At 41.6% G+C, this 20,649-nt stretch overlaps 1 protein-coding gene across 1 annotated transcript; it reads right to left on the bottom strand.

Annotated features, from left to right (window-relative positions):
* Positions 1-936: 936 nt before the first annotated feature.
* Positions 937-10,358, bottom strand: CDCA7 (cell division cycle associated 7). Its single transcript, XM_006866649.1, has 8 exons — positions 10,245-10,358; positions 6,999-7,235; positions 5,932-6,009; positions 4,654-4,857; positions 4,144-4,281; positions 3,272-3,421; positions 1,300-1,436; positions 937-967 (listed from the first exon to the last, which is right to left on the bottom strand). The coding sequence occupies exons 1-8, from the start codon at positions 10,323-10,325 to the stop codon at positions 937-939; spliced, it is 1,056 nt and encodes a 351-aa protein (XP_006866711.1). The 5' UTR covers positions 10,326-10,358.
* Positions 10,359-20,649: the final 10,291 nt, after the last annotated feature.

The raw sequence follows: 20,649 nt of genomic DNA, 5'->3' as shown, positions 1-20,649 counted from the left end.
CCTTACACAGCAACTGTAATAAACTTGGCAAACTAAAATTATATTAAAGTCTTATACCAAGAATTTCAAATGCGTTTAACTCTGGAAGTCTCACCACTAATTTCCATGGCTGTGTTTCCTATGATGATTTTAAGTCGATCGCTGCTTACAAACCTTTGGATTGTGATGACTGTGTAAACCAGATTCACCACTTAACCTTACAATGGAAGAAATCAGCACCAACTAAGTGTCAACTGTGGCAGCTTATTATATAAGAACTGGTATAAAAAGCACAAGACAGAGAAGCCTCTGAAGTAATGCGCTTTCATTCTTACACATGGTTTTATGGCCTTTGTGACTTGACTCTGTTAAAAATATCAACAAGTATGAACACAAGGCCACACATGTAGTTTTCATGTAAAGTGTGAGAGGGCTGTTCTATAGACTTCAACAGATTTAGTACTGCTACTTTGTTCTAAGTGCTTGGTTTCATGAGTGGACAGCAGGACCATTTCAACACCAATTACACTGCTACAGAAGCAGCCTGTCATCTTTCTCTCACAGGACAAGTTGGTGGGTTCAAACTGCTGACAGCTCGATTAGCAGCCAAGTATTTAACCACTGTGCCACTAAGGTTCCCAAATCAAACATCCTCTCATATAATGACAACTTTAAAAGAGTTCAGAAAATAAGTGGTGAAGAGGACCATTGGCAAAGGTCTGAGCAGGAACGTAACTGCCAGTTACCTTTTGAAGAATGGCAAAAGGTAACTGGCAGTATTCTTCTTTGATGGTTCTAAAATGCCTGTATGGATGATGAGATCAACTTGATTTGAGTTTGCTGTACAGCAGAATGACCATCAAAATTCTGAACTGAGGTTTCTAGCAATTGACAACAGCGAGAAGTTTAACAGGGAGATGCGAGAAGTTATCAGGTAAGTAGTGAATCTTCTGGCTGTTACGCCTGCATTTCAAATTCCTGTTTCAGACTATGGAAGAGAAAAGGGAGGATGTTAGGGTATAGTCTTCAACCTGAGAATTCTCTTCTAAAAGCCTAATTCACTTTAAAAAAAAAAAAAAAAAAATGTTCTTATTGAGTTATATAACATAATTATGGCCAAGTGCATAAATCTCAAATGTGTACTTCTGTGTGCATCCTGGGGTAACCACCACCTAGGCTCCGACCGTGCTGCGTCCCAGACAATATTCTCCCTTCCCTGACCTAGAGATAACCACTATTCTGACTCCTACCATCTTTATTAAGATACTTGAGTGAAAGCAAGATTCAGACATTGACAAGAGAAAAAAGCAACCACATTACCTTTTCAAGTAAGCATGCACATTTCCAAAGCCGTGGTATTTGGCCAAGTACACCAGGACCCCCGTTGCACAACGTCCATCACGCTGCCTACAGAAGCTGCAGTTACAGATCCCACGGCAAGGTGGGCAATGCCAGTTCTGAAGGAGAATTGCAGAAGACACAGGTAAGCTACGTATACTACTAACAAGCTGCTGCTGACACTCCTTGGGAATGAATGACCAAATACTTCTGGGGATCAGTTTTCTTGGTATGAAGGTTTTGTGGGACAGACAATGCAGTTAATGGACCTTTCTACAAAGGCTTAATTGAATCCAATGATCTCTCCTTAAATGTACTTCTCCATAAAAGAGCATCCTGTCACCACATCCCACTTTAGAGATGGTCCAATTGCAGGAATCTGAGAATGACTTGAAGCACAAGGCAAGAACGTCTGACCTCATCAGCCAATGTGCACCTGTTTCTTCCTGGGCAAGTCAACAGCAAAAGAGCAGTCATACACTTAAGTGGGAAGGAATTGTCTTATTCCTAAATGAACACAGTTACGACCAAATCAGCATTCTCAGTATCTCCTTGGGAAAAAATTGTTTAAAGAATAGGAAATTCAAATGTAATGCAAATTGTGAGGATGGCACAGGTCCAGGTAATGCTGTGTTGTGCATAGGGCCACTGAGTCAGAGCCAACAGCACCTAACAACAAGCCACATGACCATCATTTGTATCTGCCCCACTTTGGGGGGCTAGAGGAACCCTTCAATAAATAAAGAGTTTACATTAAGAGAAACAAATAAGCTACTTAGGATAGATTAGAAACAGAATCCTCCTTTGGATTTATAACACTTAGCAGTACCTTGTCCACAATAAGGCTTCCAGCGTCATAGTTTGGGGCTTACAAAGATCCATGACAAAAATCGCCCATTTTAAGCATGAAAGTGGTCACTGTAGACTGAGTCACAGGCAGCTTTTCAATTTTCCTCAAGTTGAGCACATAACACTCTCTTAACCAGAACTAGATGGTGTCTGGCCACCACTACCAACTGCTCTGAAAGGGATTACACTAGAAGGTCCCGGATGTTGTTGTTGTTAAGTGCCGTCGAGTCGGTTTCGACCCATAGCGACCCTGAACAGGGTTTCCGAGGCTGTAAATCTTTACGGGAGCAGATCGCCTCATCTTTCTCCCACAGAGCAGCTGGTAGTTTCGAACTGCAGACCTTGCGGTTCGCAGCCCGATTCGTAACCAATACAGAAGGTCCCGGATAGAGTAAGAGAAAATGTGGAACAAAATACAAAATTATATAAAGAAAAATGACTGGCATATTGGTCAGAAAGAGACTGGAGGAACCCAAGACTAGGGCCCTCGACCAGCCTCGTGGCCCAATCTTCAGCAAAGCAGTAGACAGGTATACAGGGGGACAACAACTAGTCAGGTATGCTCACCATGGAATGGTCAACCATTCAAGATCAAAATGGCAACACTGACTTAAGTACAAAGTTGAGAAGGGATGGGAAGGAGGATGGAATGGAAACAGGAACCACAGGAAGGAAGTGAGATAACTGCTATTGTGTGGAGGGGACTATAATTGTTGAGATTTAACAAAGCGTATGATTGTTGAATGTGAAACGATCTTGTCTGTAAACAATAAAAGTAAAAATAGTATCCTAAGATACAAGAACTATAGCAAGTATATGTTCCATTAAAAACATAAATTTTAAAGAAACCATCTACTTTATAGATCCAAAGCATTCAGCATTAGAGATATTTCAGAAGTCAAAAACTGAAGCAGTTAAGTGTAAATGTAATTGTAGTATCATCAGTTAAATACACCAGAATAAAGCCAGTGGATTTAAAAAAGAAGGAGAACCCGGGCTGCCCACAGTGCCATCACCGACCACTGCCTTCTTTCTGACCCAACCAGTTCATGGCTGACCATGAAGCCCCTGGTTCATCGAACCAGTCTCCCTCCAAGGCACCTACGGGATCCAGGAGGGCATCCTTGACCTCTTCCCCGTAGCGGTTCCGAAGGCAGGGACCACAGAACTGGCCTCGAACACCCCAACACTCTGGGTTTCTGCAATTTGTTTTGGTGTCAATTGTCTTCTGGCGACACTGATGACAGGTAGATCCCTAGAAATAATAAACAAATGTGTGTGTGTCGGGGGGAAATGGCACATTCAAAGAAAGCCCTTTGTAACAGAGTCTGAGATGTTTGCCTTTGAATTGTATTTCACATCTACATGCAGAGGTATATATACTTTAGTGTAACAAGTCCCTTAAGCATGGCAGTACTATTCAGTTCAGAGACTCAAGTTAATACGATCAAATCTTTGTCTTCAATAAAAGACCTTTTTATTTTCCAATGCAACAATTCACCCGCTCAAATATATCCTTATTACCTTTAGAATGTTGCCATATTCTTAGCACCTAGCTAAGCAGCACATAAGTAATGAGTATAGGAGGTCTGGTGTGGCGCTGTGGGCTAATGCACCAGACTGCGAAGCCACTTGAACTGCAAGATCGGCGGTTCAAGCTCACCAACTGCTCCTCGGACACCCTATACAGGGTTGCTATGGGTCAGAATCGACTCAACGGCACTTAACAATATGTTGACTGAACCAATTTCGAAATCAAGTAAGAAAAGATTAACGTTACTGCAGATTCATTAAGCCAGTAACTTGAGTGAAAAGAGCTAAATCCCCAGGATACAATAAAGCTCTCTTTCTTTGAATAAGAAGAAATGTGTAGGCACACAACTCATATGCTAAGACCTTTACAACATTAGCAAAACTCTAGGGAACAGAAAAGCTCTCCCCCTTGCCTCACTGTTGTTTCTATTTAGAGGTTCCTACCAATGAGCGGTTATAGATCTTCTCTCGGGAGTTGCTGCAGATGTTCTCCAGCTCGTCCTCTGTAATTTCTTCCACTGGGCGGATTACATGAGGAAGGGTCATGGGCCCTGGGCGACGGTTTCTGGGCATGTCATCTTCCTGCATAACAAAATGCATGTTCTTAGTGGCTCTCCCCACCTTTAACCATCATATACCTAAATTTGTTATTTCTTCACAGAGAATTCAATGGGATAATCTTTCAGCACTTCTGGAAAGGGGGCAAACCCTAAGTTTATTATAAGGCTCACTGGAAACCATCATGGAAACAATTCTTACAATGAAGAAAAGTTTGATTATCTCACCTGGTAACAAAATCAAAGAACTTTATAGGTGGCAGACAACTGTGAACAATTAAAGAACCATGTGTGACAGGTTAGTGTTACTTCATACTGAGGCTGTGTGTGTATGTATGTGTGTGTTGTGTGTCAGATACTGTCTGGCCTACAGAAGACAAAAATGTGGAAAACTCACGTTCATGTAGTCATCCATGATCTTCCTCTTTCTCACCAACAAGTACTTGTCATCCTCCTCCTCCTCTTCCTCTTCCTCCATGGGCAGAGCACCGGGGAACCCCAGAACCCGGGACCTAGACCTAGTCAGAGGGCGAGCTCTCCGTTCAGGGTTTTTTCTGGAAGCAACACCTGGGAACGTACGTCTTCGGGGTGTCTTTGATTGCTGAACAAGACAGACACCATGGAACCCATTAATTCCAGAGTGGAGAGAAGGGACACGTCTGAAAATCCACACCTTCTAAGAACATTTTAAGTAAAGAAAAGCTGCATTTCCCATTTTTCTGTATCCTTTCCATAAAGCATGAAACATGAGAGCCCAGAATGGCTCCAGCCAATGTAAAGTTGTTTGGTAACATTGAGTTTCTGGTAGACTCTATTTATTCCTTTGCTTTATAAAGATACAGGAACTGATCTTTCCTCCAGAACTCCTTTCCTAGGACATCTCTTGAGCTTTGAAACATTCTTACTCTTCCTCTATTGCAAAACAGACACACATGAGGCTGCTTCAAAAAGGGCGTGCAAAAATTCCATTTTCTTTCAATGCCATTTTCCCATGTATTTTTTATACCCTTCTCAAGTATGATTTTCCTTCGTTCCTAAGGAAGTACTTTCCTTTGTACTATAGTTTTTGTTGTTGTTAAGTGTTGTTGAGTTGGTTCCAACTCACAGCAACACTGTATAAGGTTTTCAACGAGTGGCAGGTGAGTCTCAAGTGCCAACGTTGCGGTTCAAACCAAGAAGGAAGTGGTTGACTTTGAACTGCCAACTATATGGTTTAAACTGACCTTGCAGTCCTGCACTTATCCTACAGTGTCATACCAGTGTCTCAGAAAACAAAAGGACAACACAGGAGATCAGGCAAAGAGTTGGCTAAGAAAATTCTTTTTCCCTTTTCTTTCCTCATTCTCAGATTTAAAAACAAACCACCATGTATTGCTCATGTAACATGTAAGAAGAATGTGCGTGGATATAGAAAAACAAAAAAAAATTCCCAATCCTTAAAGGTCTTAATGTAGCTGAGGAGAGAACTAACTAATCTAAAGTGGGTTAAATGCCATGGGAACATAGCAGAGAGAGGTCACAACTGCCAAAGATGCTAAAAAAAAGCTCCTCAAAATCCATTAGATTTCCTTTTTTCTCTTATTCTGACCAGATGACACAAATTATGAAAACTAGATTTTAAAACGCTCACCATAGTTGTTCAAACACAACTAGACAAATGACGTTTTGTACTTACTGAACTGGGAACTGGGAGGGAACGTCTTCCAGGGAATGAGCCAGGGAAGGATTGTAATTCAGACATTAGTTTTGCAAGCTAAAAAGGGTGGAAATAAAAAAGAGAAGTATTGGTTTAGAATAACTGCTGAAAATGAGCAACTTCCAAAAATTACGAAAGCACATGTCCTGATTTATATTTAATAACAAATCGGCATAGTCCAATAGTATCTCATTTCAGCTAAGAACGTACCAAAAATTGGAGAGTAATACCCACTTGACCCAGCCTCGATGGTTTGATAATCAGAACTTGACTAGAGGAAGATTAAAAAAAAAAAGAACAAAACATTTTTGATAAAGGAAAGGTGGGCAAATTGCCACAATTTGATGAACCTGACCTATACTCATCGAGGTAATAACTCTACATATCAACAGAGAGGGAAGGAGTCTTCACATCAAGTATCAATGTTATCCCCTCTGTACACAGGGACGGGCAACTTAGACACGTGGCTACTTAAAATGAGGTGGCAATAAAGGCACAAAGTGACTGGCTTATAAGGTTCCAAGGGGGAGTCTAGTTTAATAGTGTGTGGGGGACGAAAGAGGAGCCAGTGAATAGTTTTCATCTTGTCTAGATGAGTCTGGTTAAAAGAGACGGGGATAAGATTGTTATGAGCAGTTGAGGACTCTAGATTCATGGGAAGAGAGGGACCGAGAGCTGGTAGTCAGGAGGCAGACTTGCAGAATGCGCACTTTGGTGTGGTATATTATTATATATGCCTGTGTTTTAAAAAAAGGAGCTAAAGTGAATGGAGCGAAATACTGTTAACTGATGGTACACAGAGGGAATTATAATCATTGTAATGAAACAAGGTGTATGACTTGTTGAATGTAAAACTGATGATCTACCCTGTAAACTTTCACTCAATCCACAATAAAAACCTTAAAAAAAAAATTTAATAAAATTGGAGAGTAAAGATAGGAAAGTTCTTTTAAGGAAAGAAATGCATTTTATAGCACACACGTGTAAGTAACATGTCCCTTAGAGAAAAGCTGGTAAGAGTAATTCTGACAAAGTCAGATACCTACCATGGCTTTGTTCTGCTTTATATTTAAAGCCCTTTTCTCCAGAAAATCCATGCCTTTTTCCTCTTCTGAATCAGAGCTGGCATCATTCACAGAATTCTCTGAGGACTGGGGAGGAATGGTCTTTTTCTTGGCCGCTGTCCTGGTATTTCGTGTTGGAAACGTCATTGCCACGCGCAGGGACCCCGAATGCCTGCTCTGACTGCGGGTTCTACAGCCCTCCTGGTCAGCCTGGGGTCTCTGGTTAATCACAACAACCGAGCAGTTATGACTTGTTGAGTGTCAGGCAGGACATATCAGTACAGCTACAAAGTCCCTTCTGAGCAAAGGAGACTTGCATCAAATAAATCTCAACTGAACACAGATGGCTCTGGGTAACAAAATTGGGACCTGTGTATTCAATCCAACCTCCCTGAGTTATGTTATACTCTGCATACTATTATGAGCTATCCTTACACCCCCTAGTTCTGAGCAATTTTTTTAAATGCGAAAAATCTCTGTTCCCCTTAAGTTCTTAGAACACATCTTTATGCAATTTAAAAGAGCTTCTCCAGGAACAAATGCATGCTCTCCCATGAACCTGGCATCAACATCTCAATTCTCCAATCTACCTTTGGAGCTTGTTGTTAATCCATCTTTGGAAAGCTTAAAATAAAAAATCCAAAAGTAAGATGAGGGTGCTTTAAAAAGTTCGTGGAAAATGGTATTGAAAGATTATGAAATTTTCTACCAACTTTCTGAAATCCTCCCGCATATAGATTTCCATCATTAAAAACTGTGTTAAAACTAGCCAACAGGGAAACATGAGCTCAAAACCACACTGCTATACCACTTCATACCCACTGAACTCACACTGATTGTCAGGAATCAGTCTGACTCATAGCATGCCTAGAGAACAAGGCCCTGGGCTACAATCTTTATAGAAGCAAATCGCTACATCTTTCTTCTGGGGGTGGCTGGTGAGCTCAAACTAACTACCTTTAAGTTGGCAGTTGAGTGCTTAAACCACTTTGCCACTAGGATTCCCTTTCATACCTACTAGAATAGCTATCACCCAAGAGAAAAAAAAAAAAAAAGTCCTGGTATGGTGCTGTAGAATAAGCACAAGACTGCTTACCACAAGGTCAACAGTTCAAGCCCACCAGTCGCTCCTCATACAACAGGGTTGCTATGAGTTGGAACTGACTAGATAACAGCAGAATAGCTATCATCAAAAAAGAAAAAAAAAAACAATCTCAAAACAATAAAAGTGTTGGTGAGAATGTGGAAAACTGGAGCCCTCATATGCATTCCCTGCTGGTTGTTGGTGTTAAATGTCATCCACTTGGTTCGTAGTCCTATGTAGGAATGTAAAATGGCGAAGTCACGTTGGAAAAGAATGAGTAACTATTAATAAGTATGGCAGAACACAGTGGCACCATAGGATGAGCACTGCACTGTGAACCACAAGGTTAGCGGTTTGAGCCTCAAGATCAGTTGTCTTTCAGGGAGAAAGATGAGGCTTTCTGCTCCCGCAAAGATTTACAAACTTCGCGAAGAGTCAGAACCAGCTTGATGGCACTTAACAACAACAATGAATAAGTATGAGGTTTCTTTTTGGGGTAATGAAAATATTCTAAAATTGATTGTGGTGATGGTTGAAAAGGCAACAAAAACACTAAAAAATTTCTTAAATCCCTACAACAGTCTATGGCTTGAAACTATATAATGACAAAAAGAATTACTGACTTAAAACTTTTAATCAACTGGCATTTTATTAATCACAAGGGTACCTATAAATAATTGATCTACTGCCTAGAAATGATTCATGCTACATACAACATTTGGGTGCCATTCAGATTAGTAGACAAGCTTCAGCATCTCTCCAGCCAGCACTATCTCACTAGAGGAAGCATGACATGACAGGGGCACTTAGTGGTGAACACCCCTCGGCCAGGTACTGTCACACACAAGTGTGGTTAGGCCACACAGACTTGAAGAGCATGCACCCAGATGTAAATCAATGCACTGTTTCCTCTGTTGAGAAAGTGTTGCATAAAAAGCAAATGTCCGTTGAAGAAGCAGTGTGCTTAGGAAAGGTAGGACTGAGCAGGACAACAGAGCTTTTTAAAGCAACAGCACAGGAAAAGCCAACCAAGGAGTAAAAGGGGGACACAGGAGAGGCCCAGATTGTCACTGTCCACACTCAGACTCCTGCACAGGTGGTTCATAATGCAGGTAGAGAGCCACTAATAGAATCAACATTGGGTACCTGATGTTCAATGGAATGTAGCTTCTCTTTAGGGCATGTGTGCTTCCTCTAGTCTGTGGTAATGGAAGTCTGGAAGTTGGTCAACTCTATTTTGCCAGCTTCCAAGATTTCCAAAGCCTATGAAAAACCCAAGATTTACAAGTAGGACTAGTTCAGTAAAAACTACTTTAAGGCATAAAGAAAACACTTGTAGTATTCAAAAAAAATTTTAAAGGAAAACAAAATCTTCTGGCAAGACTAAAATAAAAAACAAAACAAAATAAAAAAAATTTAAGCAAATAATCTATCATGCCTCTAAATACACATTAAGTTATTGATACTGGTGAAATTCTCAAACTCACCATTCCATCTTGTATTTCACTCTCTGAGAAACCAAAAAAGGATTCATCGTCAGAGTCGGCATGAAAAATACTGGCCAGTTCTTTACTGACATCTGGCCTTGGTTTGGGTTTCTGTAAAAATCCACAATGGTCTAATACATCTTGCACCTCACTTTCTGAAAAGCCGCAGAAAGATTCATTATCAGAGTCCTCATAAAAAACATTTGCCAGTTCTTCACTGATATCTGACCTGAATTTAGGTTTCTGTAAAATAAATAAATGTGGTTGTGTTTTTTTTTTTCTTTTTCAAGAACCAATTTTCCATAAACCGTTCAGAGAGCAAATCACATTTACAAGTGCACTACAAGAGAATAGCTTTTGTTACAAAGAAAAATGGTTCAGGGGTTTACAAATGATTTCTGAGTTGTTATGGCAAATCATCAGGCATGTTAGGTTAGGCGACATTTCAAAAGGATAGAATAAGTAGCTATTCTACCTCCAACAATTACTACCTAGAACCACAGCAAAAAGTGAAATGAAATTACAGTGCATACTGTATTTTCATAACGGGTGTATAGAAATGTAGGCGAAAAGCAAGCGGTTTTAATCACGCACAAAGCATTTGGGGCATTTTGAGCACTGCAGACTCAATTCTGTTTATTCTCAGGCAGCACTTACTGTGTTTGCAAAATTATCAGAAGCAAAGCTGTCACAACTGTCATCAGAGGATGACGTGGTTTCCATGGAAATCAACTTCATATATCTGAATTTCTTGAAGTTTTGTACTCTGAGATTCTTGTGCTGCAAATAGAAATGGCAGTACTATTAAGTGGGATGTTTACAGTAGTATCTAAATAAAGACATTGTTTTTGAGTTTGGTAGGTTCTAACAACAAGAGTCCCAGGTTAATGCGCCAGACTGCAAAGCCGTTTGAACTGCAAGGTCGGTAGTTCAAGCTCACCAGTTGCTCTTCGGAAACCCTATACAGGGTCGCTATGGGTTGGAACTGACTTGACGGCACTTAACAACAAAAGCAGACAGATATGTCTGTTTTTTATACCTTATGTGTACAAAGGATGTGCAATTGCTTTAAAAAAAAAATTTCATTGTATGTAAATTGAAGGGGAAATTCATTTGCTCTATAAACTTTCAACCAAATCACAGTAAAATATTCTAAAGAACAAAAACAAATGGGTTCATAAAGTAAATATTTCCGTAATGAAAGTTATCCAGGATAAATTATTAGATAAGAAGGCAACAACAGTTATAAATCACTGCGTGTGTTTTGATTTAATAAAAATTATGTGTTGAAACAACAACAAAAAACCTCTACCAGGTCAAATCTTAAGAAGGGACCCCAACCCTTGGCAGGAAAATTTTAGTATTTATCTATTCAAACATCAGTAGAGCTATGCCCTTTACCCATCCCACCTTCACAGCTTTTAAGTTCTTAGCATTATTATACTGAGCTTCCAGTGGTGGTTAATGCTGGCTCCTAAAATACACCCTCTTTTCTTATTTAAAAAAAAAAAAATTAGCTGTACTAAAAGGAAATTTTGAAGTACTAAATCAATGGTAAAATGATTTTTCTACTTCAGCCCAAATCAAGCTAATGAGGTCTTTTTATATAAGCTTTGGACTATGCACCGTGATGCCAATTTCTAAACTACTGTGAGGCCAAACTACAAAAATGGGCAGGACCTCTACTTCAAGATGGCAGGCTTCCAGACAGGCACCATTCCAATCAGGATGGGCATAGCGATTTCGGCACAAGTCCTTACAAATCAAATATATACACCAAGGAACAAATGGTATACAGAGCCCTGTTAAAGGTCAAACCACACACTAAACCCAGGAGGAACGCCCAATTCCACTTCGGTGCTCTATTAGCTTGCCCTGACATTCAGCTGTCTCTACCCTGGCTGTAAATAGCTAAGCTTTTACAAGTCCTTTCATAGTACAAATCATTTGTAAATATGAAATGTCTAATTTTTCATAAACACTAAACAACTCAACCATGCACTGCTCATCAGGAAATACAAACAGCATCTATCTCGTGTATAAAGAATACGTTTCTGCCATTTCTTATTTAAGATTTCAGTGGAATCCTGGGATGGCACTTGCTGTATGATAAGCACTGAACTACTAACCATGAGGTTGGCAGTTTAAGTCCACCATTTGCTCCTCTGAAACCCTATACAGGGCCACTATGAGTGACTGATTCAATGGCACTGAATTACAACTACAAATGATGCATTGTTCCCATGTTTTTATCTTCTCAAATATGGCCATGGAACCTATCTACACTCATTCCTCCTCCCTTATCAACATGGTTGGATTCCAAACACCAGGTCAATGTTTTGTGAAAATGGGGGACAACTACATCATAACTGTCAAACTACCGAGACTCATGGCTCAGCCAAGTGGGCGTAAAGCCTTAACCGTCACAGCCACTATTTCTGTCACCTCCTACCTCAAGTGTTCATTCCTGCCAAATGGGTATCGTTGATGCTAAATAGTCCAATAGTGTATTTTGACTATGGTCGTAAATGTGAAATGTCAGATACAAGGTAGTGAGGATTCCTGGGGTGGGGCTGTAGGAAAAGCAATGGACTGCTAACCACAAGGTTAGTGGTTCAAACCCACTAGCTGCTGCCTGGAAACCCTACAATGAACGGGGTGCTATGAGTTGGAATCCACTCCATGGCAGTTTAACAACATATTCATCTAGGAATGCGATGGCTCTACAGGACAAGCACTGGTGGTTCGAGTCCACCAGTCACTACTAGGGAGAAAGATGAGGCTATCTCTGCTCCCACAAAGATTTACAGAGTTCTAGTGGTACTGGAAGGAGCTCTGGTCGCATATGCTAACCTTAAGGTCAGCAGTTTGAAACTACCAGCTGTTCTACGGGAGAAAGATGAGGCTTTCTGTTCCCGTAAAGATTTACAGCCTCAGAAACCCTGTACAGGGTCGCTATGAGTCAGAACCAACTCCACGGCACATCACCAGTAGCATTGTGGGTTACGAGTTGGGCTGTTAACCAAAGGGCTGTTGGTTTGAAACCACCAGCTGTTCCACAAAAGAAAGGTAAGGCTTTCTGCTCCCAGAAACCCTATACAGTTTTACACGAAGTTGCTCGGAATCAGAACCGACTGCACTGCACTTAACAACAGCATTGCAGTCTCTTGCAAATACAATTATTTTCATGATGGTTTCTCCACCATCCCATGTTGTTTGTTAATGTGGCGTTGAGTCGGTTCCAACACATAAAAGCCCTGTATAGGGTATATGAGGAGTGGCTGGTGAGGTTTGAATTGCCGATCTTGAGATTCAAACCAACCTTTTGATCCAGTACAGTATCCTGCAGCAAGCACCACACCAGGATGCTCCTGAGTAATGTCCACTCAATCAGTTTTGGAAGTTTTCACATTTTGTTCTGTTACAGACAGAAAACATGATCCTAAGGAGCGCTAGCCAGTAGAGACTTACGTGTATAAGATAAATGTTAACAGAAAAGGGTTCTCAGAAACCCTCATTATGAAGATGAGGAACTGCATGCCTCCAGAGAGGTGAAACAGCCCAATATCACTGGGCTGCTACAACCCAAACTTGAAACCTCTAAAGCAACAGTCCTCCAGATTATTACTGCAGGAATCACCATTTTTCTCGTCAATCGATCTACAAGCAAGCAATCAGAGGCCAAGGGCAGCCTCAAGGGAAGGCAACCTATTGGAAGGCATTAGGAAAACGCTCCAAGAGTCAGTTACCAGGCAAAGGGATCTTTGCAAAAAAAAGTATAGAAAGGAAGGCGGGAAATGAACTTTTCTGGCAGGCAAGTTACAACTAAACAGCATTTGTTATTGTTGTTAGGTGCCATTGAGTCGGTACCGACCCATAGCGACCTTATGCACAGCAGAACAAAACACTGTACGATCCTGGGCCAACCTCACAATTGTTTGCCACGCTTGAGTCCATCAATGCTGCCACTTGGCTAATCCATCTCATTGGGGTCTTCCTCTTTTTATCTGACCCTCCATCTTACCAAACATGCTATCCTTCTTCAGCGACTGGTCCCTCCTGACAATATGTCCCAAGCATGAGAGACAAAGTTTGGCCGTAGGTGTTTTTTGTTGCAGGCACTTTGTTAAGAATGCTTTCAGACTACATGTAATCCCTTGCAACAAAAGCGTTTTTTTTTCATTATCCCCACTTACAAATGAGGACACTGAGGCTCAAGGAGGCGATATGGGATGCTCAAGTCATATGGTGACTTAAATCTGAAGCACCTTGTAAGTGAAACACCTGAACGGCTTGTAAGATACAGGACTTTCTTCACTCTGAAAACCATTGCCTATCTTCAAGGGGAGGTGACCAACACGCCCCCCAAATCCCCCCCGCCCGAAACCTAGCCACCCCCACATGGTACCCTAACCAGAGATTTACTTTAAGCACGCTTAAATACATTTTAAATACGATCTTCTTCCTTTCCACCCAACCCCCACTCCCCTAATCTCCCGCGGGGCCGACCCTCCGTTCCGGTTTCAGTTAGGGCAGAAACTAAACTTATATTCAGGGCATCATGTAGCCACCGCGAATAACAGGGTGGCGGGGGGCGGGAAGGGATCGGAAACCAGCACATAAACGGTCAGCAAATGATGGAAACCACCAGGCGATTCGATTACATTTAATCACTGCCTGGGACGTGAAACGCCTCCTCCCACGTGCACACCCCAAGTTCTAAAGACACAGATTTGCAAGACCTTTAAATTCCAAACGCGCCCAAGAACTACTGACTGCGCGGGGGGTAGGGCGGGGGAACGGCGAGACACATACGACCTCCACTGGGAGCAGGGGAGGCTGGGCTGGGGGGCTCCTCCACGTGCCAGCAGCCGGGCTCCGGTCCGCAGACACAATGGGCGCCCTACCAGCCTCTGGCCCCTGTCCTGTCTCCGGTGCACGTGTCCCTCGAGAGCACGTGGTCCCAGTGCTGCTAATAGACGGTTCTAAGACTCCCAAACCGTCCGCACGTCGGGTGCGCACAGCCTACGGGAACATTCCGTGGCCTTGAGGAGTCCCAGGTACACAAATCCAGGAGCTTGCCTGAATGGGCCACGCCTGGGACGACCACCGGTTGATTAACACCGTCTGTGGAGTTGGAAGGACTGGTCTGCACCCGCCCCTCAGGTTTGCACGCTCAGCCCTTACCCGCACGCGTCGAACGCCCATGCTGACTGCGGGAGCCAAGAACCAAAAGACTCGAGTAGCAGTGCGCGCGCTTCTGTGCCACGAAACTGGACGAGCGGGAGCCGCGCCGCGGGAGGCGGAGCGCTCCGACACGGGCCGAGAGGGGCGGGACTCGGGTCCCACTTTCCCGCGTTGGAGCGCAGGTCCTGCAAGCTCTGGTAAAGGCGGCCCGAGCCAAGAGTCAGTGGATCCCGAAAAACTTCTTCTCTAAAATTTCTTGAGACGTTTTAATATCTGTGGAAGCCTGTAACATCCATTTAGAGAAGGTGGTGCTTTTTATTTTGCCTAGAAGGAATACTTTTTATGTTGCTGCGAGGTCCTGAGCGAATGGCGCGAAAGTGGTTCGTATTGCCCCAGGCTGTGCAGGCTGATTTGCGTGAATACTTGGGGCTGGTGAAGGGAAAGGGGAAACTGGGGGTTATGGAGACTAGTGGAAAGTGGTGCTGGTTTTGCATTCAGTAATTTAGCATTTTCATTGCTGCTCGAGATTTACTTCATCCCCCTCCCCTCCCTTAAATCAAGGAGCTAGCTCGGAACTCCGCCCTTTACTCCAGATTCACGGTTTTGGGTGTAGCACCTCTTATCTGGTAACCACAACATTATCCGAAGCCATAAACTGAATTAAATCTTGATTTCTCTTTCCAGAAAACAAGACTCGTGGTTCTTAAATTAGGTCGGGTGGAGGGGAGCCCCTACAGTTTACTGAAGACTTACCTAACGGATAAGTCAAACTAAAATTTTTCATTGGTTATCTGTTGTAGAAGCTAAAAACTGTATCTGTGTGACTTTGGTGGTCTTCTCTCCCATTAGAATTTAGGATTGACTGAATCAGAAGGAATGTGAGCTATTTTTTATTCCTCCTTTAATCAAAGTTTGGTGTTATGATGAAATGAAATGGAATACAGAGTGAACGGGTTTTGTTGTTGTAAGTGAAAAAAGAAGTTTCTTTAAAGAAACTGGATTTCTTGAAAAGGCCCTAATTGTAATCTTAACAGTTATTTTAACTGCTGGAAATCAACGTTCGTATTTTCCCGTATCACTTTAAAATCCCTTGAATTTTCCCCCATCACTTTAAAACTCTTTGAATAAGTTCTTTGAAGTAAGAAAGCACGGGTCTAGAAATTGCTTTCCTTTCTAGGTGTAATGACTACAAAACCAAAACTTGCAAACAAGGAAATGCATGAAAACAATGTATTTGAAGGACTGGAAGGGACTTCGTCCAAGTCTTGTAAAATACGGAGCCCAGCGGTCACTTTTGCTGTGCGAGTCACAAAGAACTCCCTTTGTAGAAGGTAGGTAGGTATCAGGAGTCACCCAGCACCTGGGAACATTCCTGGCTCCTGAAGATGGGAGGTGGGGAGCCTCAACAAATGTTTGTTGAATGAATTAACAACTAAATGAATGTTGAATGAGCTAGAATAGTCTTTATAACTATGTCCTTGGGAATACAATTTTGTCACTAAAAGATAGGAAGTCTCAATTGCAAAATGTATTAGCAAAGTAAGCCACTTTGCCAATAAAACATTTTGATGGGGGAAATTCTTAGTCTTTCTGCGGTATTGGAATGCTATTTGGTTTATTGATTTATGTATTTTTAAGTTTTTATTGTGAATTGAGTCATAGTTTGTTTACATGGGAGAACAGTGATTTTACACTCATGGTTTCATTACAATGATTACAATCTCCTCTATGCATCATCATGCAACAGTATTTGCTTCTATTCCCTGTTTTTTTGTTTTGTTTTACTTTTTTGTGTGGGGGGGGAGGGAATGTACATAAAAACACTCAGGAATATATAATCATTTAAGCAACCAAAAGGCACATTCTGCAAGCCTGCCTCCTGACTGCCAGCACACAGCCTTTCTTTTTCCATGAGTTTAGAGTTCTCAGCTACTCTTGGTTTCATTTATTTTTAAAGAATAAGCTCTCTAGTCTGTCATTTCTGTAATTAAGAAAATACAAATTAAGACAAGCATTCACAGTTTCCCTCAGACTGACAAAAATTTTAAATGCCCATAAGATGATGTTCTGATAAGGCTATGAGGAGCCCCCTGCAATGTTGTTGTTGTTGTTAATTGCCTATTAGTTCTAACTAACTGAGACCCTGTATAGAAGCTCTGGAGTCCTGGGGTGTGGCACTGTGGGTTAATGCATTAAACTGCAAGGTCGCTTTGAACCACAAGGTAAGCAATTCAAGCTCACCAGCTGCTCCTCAGAAACCCTATATATGGTCGCTATGGGTCAGAATCTACTCGACAGCACTTAACAACATAATATGCAATTGAACTTGGGACCCTTTCCCTGACCAACATAATTGGTAACTTCCATACCTCTTTTATTTTTCTTTTCTGTGCTTTTTTGTTTTCTGAGATACCTGAAACATTTTACAATTAAAATTTTTAAGCTTTGAAAAATTTGTCCTATAATATATATATATATTGTTCTTACATGCCATTGAATCAGTTCTGACTCATAGCTACCCTATAAAGGGTTTCCCAGGAGCAGCTGGTAAGCTTGAACCGCCAACCCTGAGGTTCAAAATCGTCCTTGAAGTACAGCCCATTAACCCACAGCACCTTTTGTACCATGTTGTTGTTGTTGTTGTCAGGTGCCATCGAGTTGGAACTGACTCATAGCGACCCCATGCACAGCAGAACGAAACAATGTCCGATCCTGGGCCAACCTCACTACCGCTGCCACACTTGATGCCATCAATGATGCCACCTGGCTGATCCATCTCGTTGGGGGTCTTCCTCTTTTTCTCTGACCCTCCATCTTACCCAGCATGACATCCTTCTCCAGTGACTGTTCCCTCCTGACAATATGTCCAAAGTATGAGAGACAAAGCTTAGCCATCCTGGCCTTCAGGGAGCACTCTGGCTGCACTTCTTCCAAAACAGATCTATTGGTTCTTTTGACAGTCCATGGCACTTTTAGTATTCTCCTCCAACACCACAACTCAAAGGCATCAATTCTTCTACAATCTTCCTTATTCACTGTCCAGCTTTTGCATCCATATGAGGTTATTGAAAATACCATGGCTTGGGTCAGGCGCACCTTAGTCCTCAAGCTGACATCTCTGCTCTTCAACACTTTAAAAAGTTCCTGTGTAGCAGATTTGCCCAATGCAATACATTGTCTGATCTCTTGACTACTGCTTCCATGAGTATTGATAGTTGATCCAAGAAGAATGAAGTCCTTGACAACTTCAATCTTTTCTCCATTGATAAGAATGTTGTTTATATATATATATGGTGTTAAATATGCAGCTCCATTGTTGTTGTTGTTAAGTGCTGTGGAGTCGGTACCAATCCATAGTGACCCTGAACAGGGTTTCCAGGCTGTAAATCTTTACGGGAGCAGAAAGCCTCATTTTCCTCCCACGGAGCAGCTGGTAGTTTCGAACTGCTGACATTGCAGTTCACAGTCCAATTCGTAACCACTACGCTACCAGAGCAATTCATTCCATTAGCAGTTCTTATATATGGGCATGCAAATTTGTCTTGCACTTTTGTTGTTGTTGTTGTTAGGTGCTGTCAAGTCGATATGGACTCATAGCAACTTTATGCACAACAGAAGGAAACACTGCCCAATCCTGTGCCAATCTCAAAATCAATACTACGCTTGAGCCCATTGCTGCTGCTACTGTGCCAGTCCATTTGTGGGGGGTCTTCCTCTTGATCACTGACCTTCCACTTTTCCAAGCATGATGTCCTTCTCTAGGTAATGGTCCCTCCTAGATGCTATATCTAAAGTATGAGAGATGAAGTCTCAACCTCCTGGCAGCTAAGGAGCATTTTGGTTGTACTTCTTTCAACACAGATTTGTTTGTTCTTTTGGCAGGCCAGGGTACTTTTCATATTCTCTTTCAACACCATAACTCAAATGCATCAATTCGTCTATAAACTTCTGTATTCGTTGTCCAACTTTCACATGCATTTGAGGCTATTTGAAAATACCATAGTTTGGGTCAGGTGTATCTTAGTTCTCAAACTGACATCTTTGTTCTTGAACACTTTAAAGAGGTCTTATGCAGCAGAATTGCCTAATGTAGCGCATCATTTGATTTCTTGACTGTTGTTTCCATGAGTATTGATGATGAATTCAAGCAAAATGAAGCCTTTTACAACTTATATCTTTTATCCATTCATCATGATGTTATTTACTGGTCCAGTGGTGAGGATTTTTGTTTTCTTTACATTGAGGTGCAACCCATGCCTGAGGCCTTCGTCTTTGGTCTTCATAAGTTAAGTATTTTAAGTCCTTTTTGCTTTCAACAAGCAAGGTTGTGTCTTCTGCATATCACAACTTGTTAATGAGTCTCCCTCCAATCTTGATGCCATGTTCTGCTTCATGCAATCCAGTTTCTGGAGTTCTTTGATCAGCATACAGATTGAATAAATACAGTGAAGGAATACAATCCTGGTTCACACCTTTCCTAATTTTAAACCATCCAGTGTCCCCTGGTTGTTTGAACGACTGTCTCCTTGTCAATGTACAGGTTCCTCATGAGCATAGTGAAGTGTTCCAGCATACTTATTCTCCTCAATGTTATCCATAGCTTGTCATGATCCACACAATCAAAAGCCTTTGCATAGTCAATAAAGAATAGGTAAACATCTTTCTGGTATTGTCTGTTTTTAGCCAAGTTCCATCTGATGTCAGCATTTATATCCCTCACTCTGACTCCCTGTCTCAATCCAGACTGAACCTCTGACCTCTCCCTGCAGCCATTTTTTAAATTATCTTTAGCAAAATTTTATGTGCATGCGATATCAATGATATTGTCCTATGATTTCGGCATTCCCTTGGGCCACCTCTCTTTGGAATGGGGTCAAATATGGATCTCTTCCCATTAGATGGCAGGTAACTAACTATATTCCAAATTTCTTGTCATAGTTGAGTGAGTGCTTCCAGTGGCATATCAGTTTGTTAAAAGATTTCAATTTGTTATTCCACCAGTTCCCAGAGACTTGTTCTTTGCCAATCCCTTCAGTGTACCTTGGACTTGTTCCTTCAGTATCATTGGTGCTTAATCATACATATGCTACCTCTTGAAATGATTAAATATCGACCATTTCTTTTTGATACAGTGACTTTGTGTAGTCCTTCATCTTCTTTTGATGATTTCTGCATCATTCAATAGTTTGTCCATAAAATCCTTCAATATTTCAAGTCGAGGCATGAATTTTTTCTTCAGTTCTTTCAACTTGAGAAATGCTAAGTTTGTTCTTCCAATTTTAGGTTGGAGTCCTGGTGTGGCGCTGTGGATTAATGTGCTGGACTGCAAAGTCAGTTTGAACTGCAAGGCTGGCCGTTCAAGCTCACCATCTGCTCCTTGGAAACCCTATTCAGGGTGGCTGTGGGTCGGAACTGATTCTACAGCACTTAGCAACAACAATAAACACTAAGTCATTATATGAATCATATCCTGGTAAATAGTTTCATTTTGAATGAAAGACACAATATCAATAGTTCTAGATAATTAATGTATAGAGAAGCATGAGGGCCTACACCATAGCAATGGGTTCAAAAACAAAAACACCCCATGCTGTCTAACTGACTCTAACTTATAGAGACCCTAGGACAGAGTAGAACTGCCCCATAGTTTCTAAAGCTGTAAATCGTTACGGAAGTAAACGGCACATCTTTTTCCTACAGAGTAGCTGGTGGATTCAAACAACTATATAGTTAGCAGACAAATGTTTTAACCACTGTGCCACCAGGGGTTCAATGGGTAAAAAGGAATGCCTTTCATAAATGTGTACCTGATATATGCAGGCAGTACATGATACGAGCAGTAAATACTACCACCTCAATAAGACTGTAGAAGAAT

Source organism: Chrysochloris asiatica, unplaced genomic scaffold, assembly GCF_000296735.1.
Source record: "Chrysochloris asiatica unplaced genomic scaffold, ChrAsi1.0 scaffold00094, whole genome shotgun sequence".
In the NCBI taxonomy this organism is placed as follows: domain Eukaryota; kingdom Metazoa; phylum Chordata; class Mammalia; order Afrosoricida; family Chrysochloridae; genus Chrysochloris; species Chrysochloris asiatica.
The sequence above is the reverse complement of the archived record's forward strand: the minus strand, read 5'-3'. Positions and strand labels throughout refer to the sequence as shown.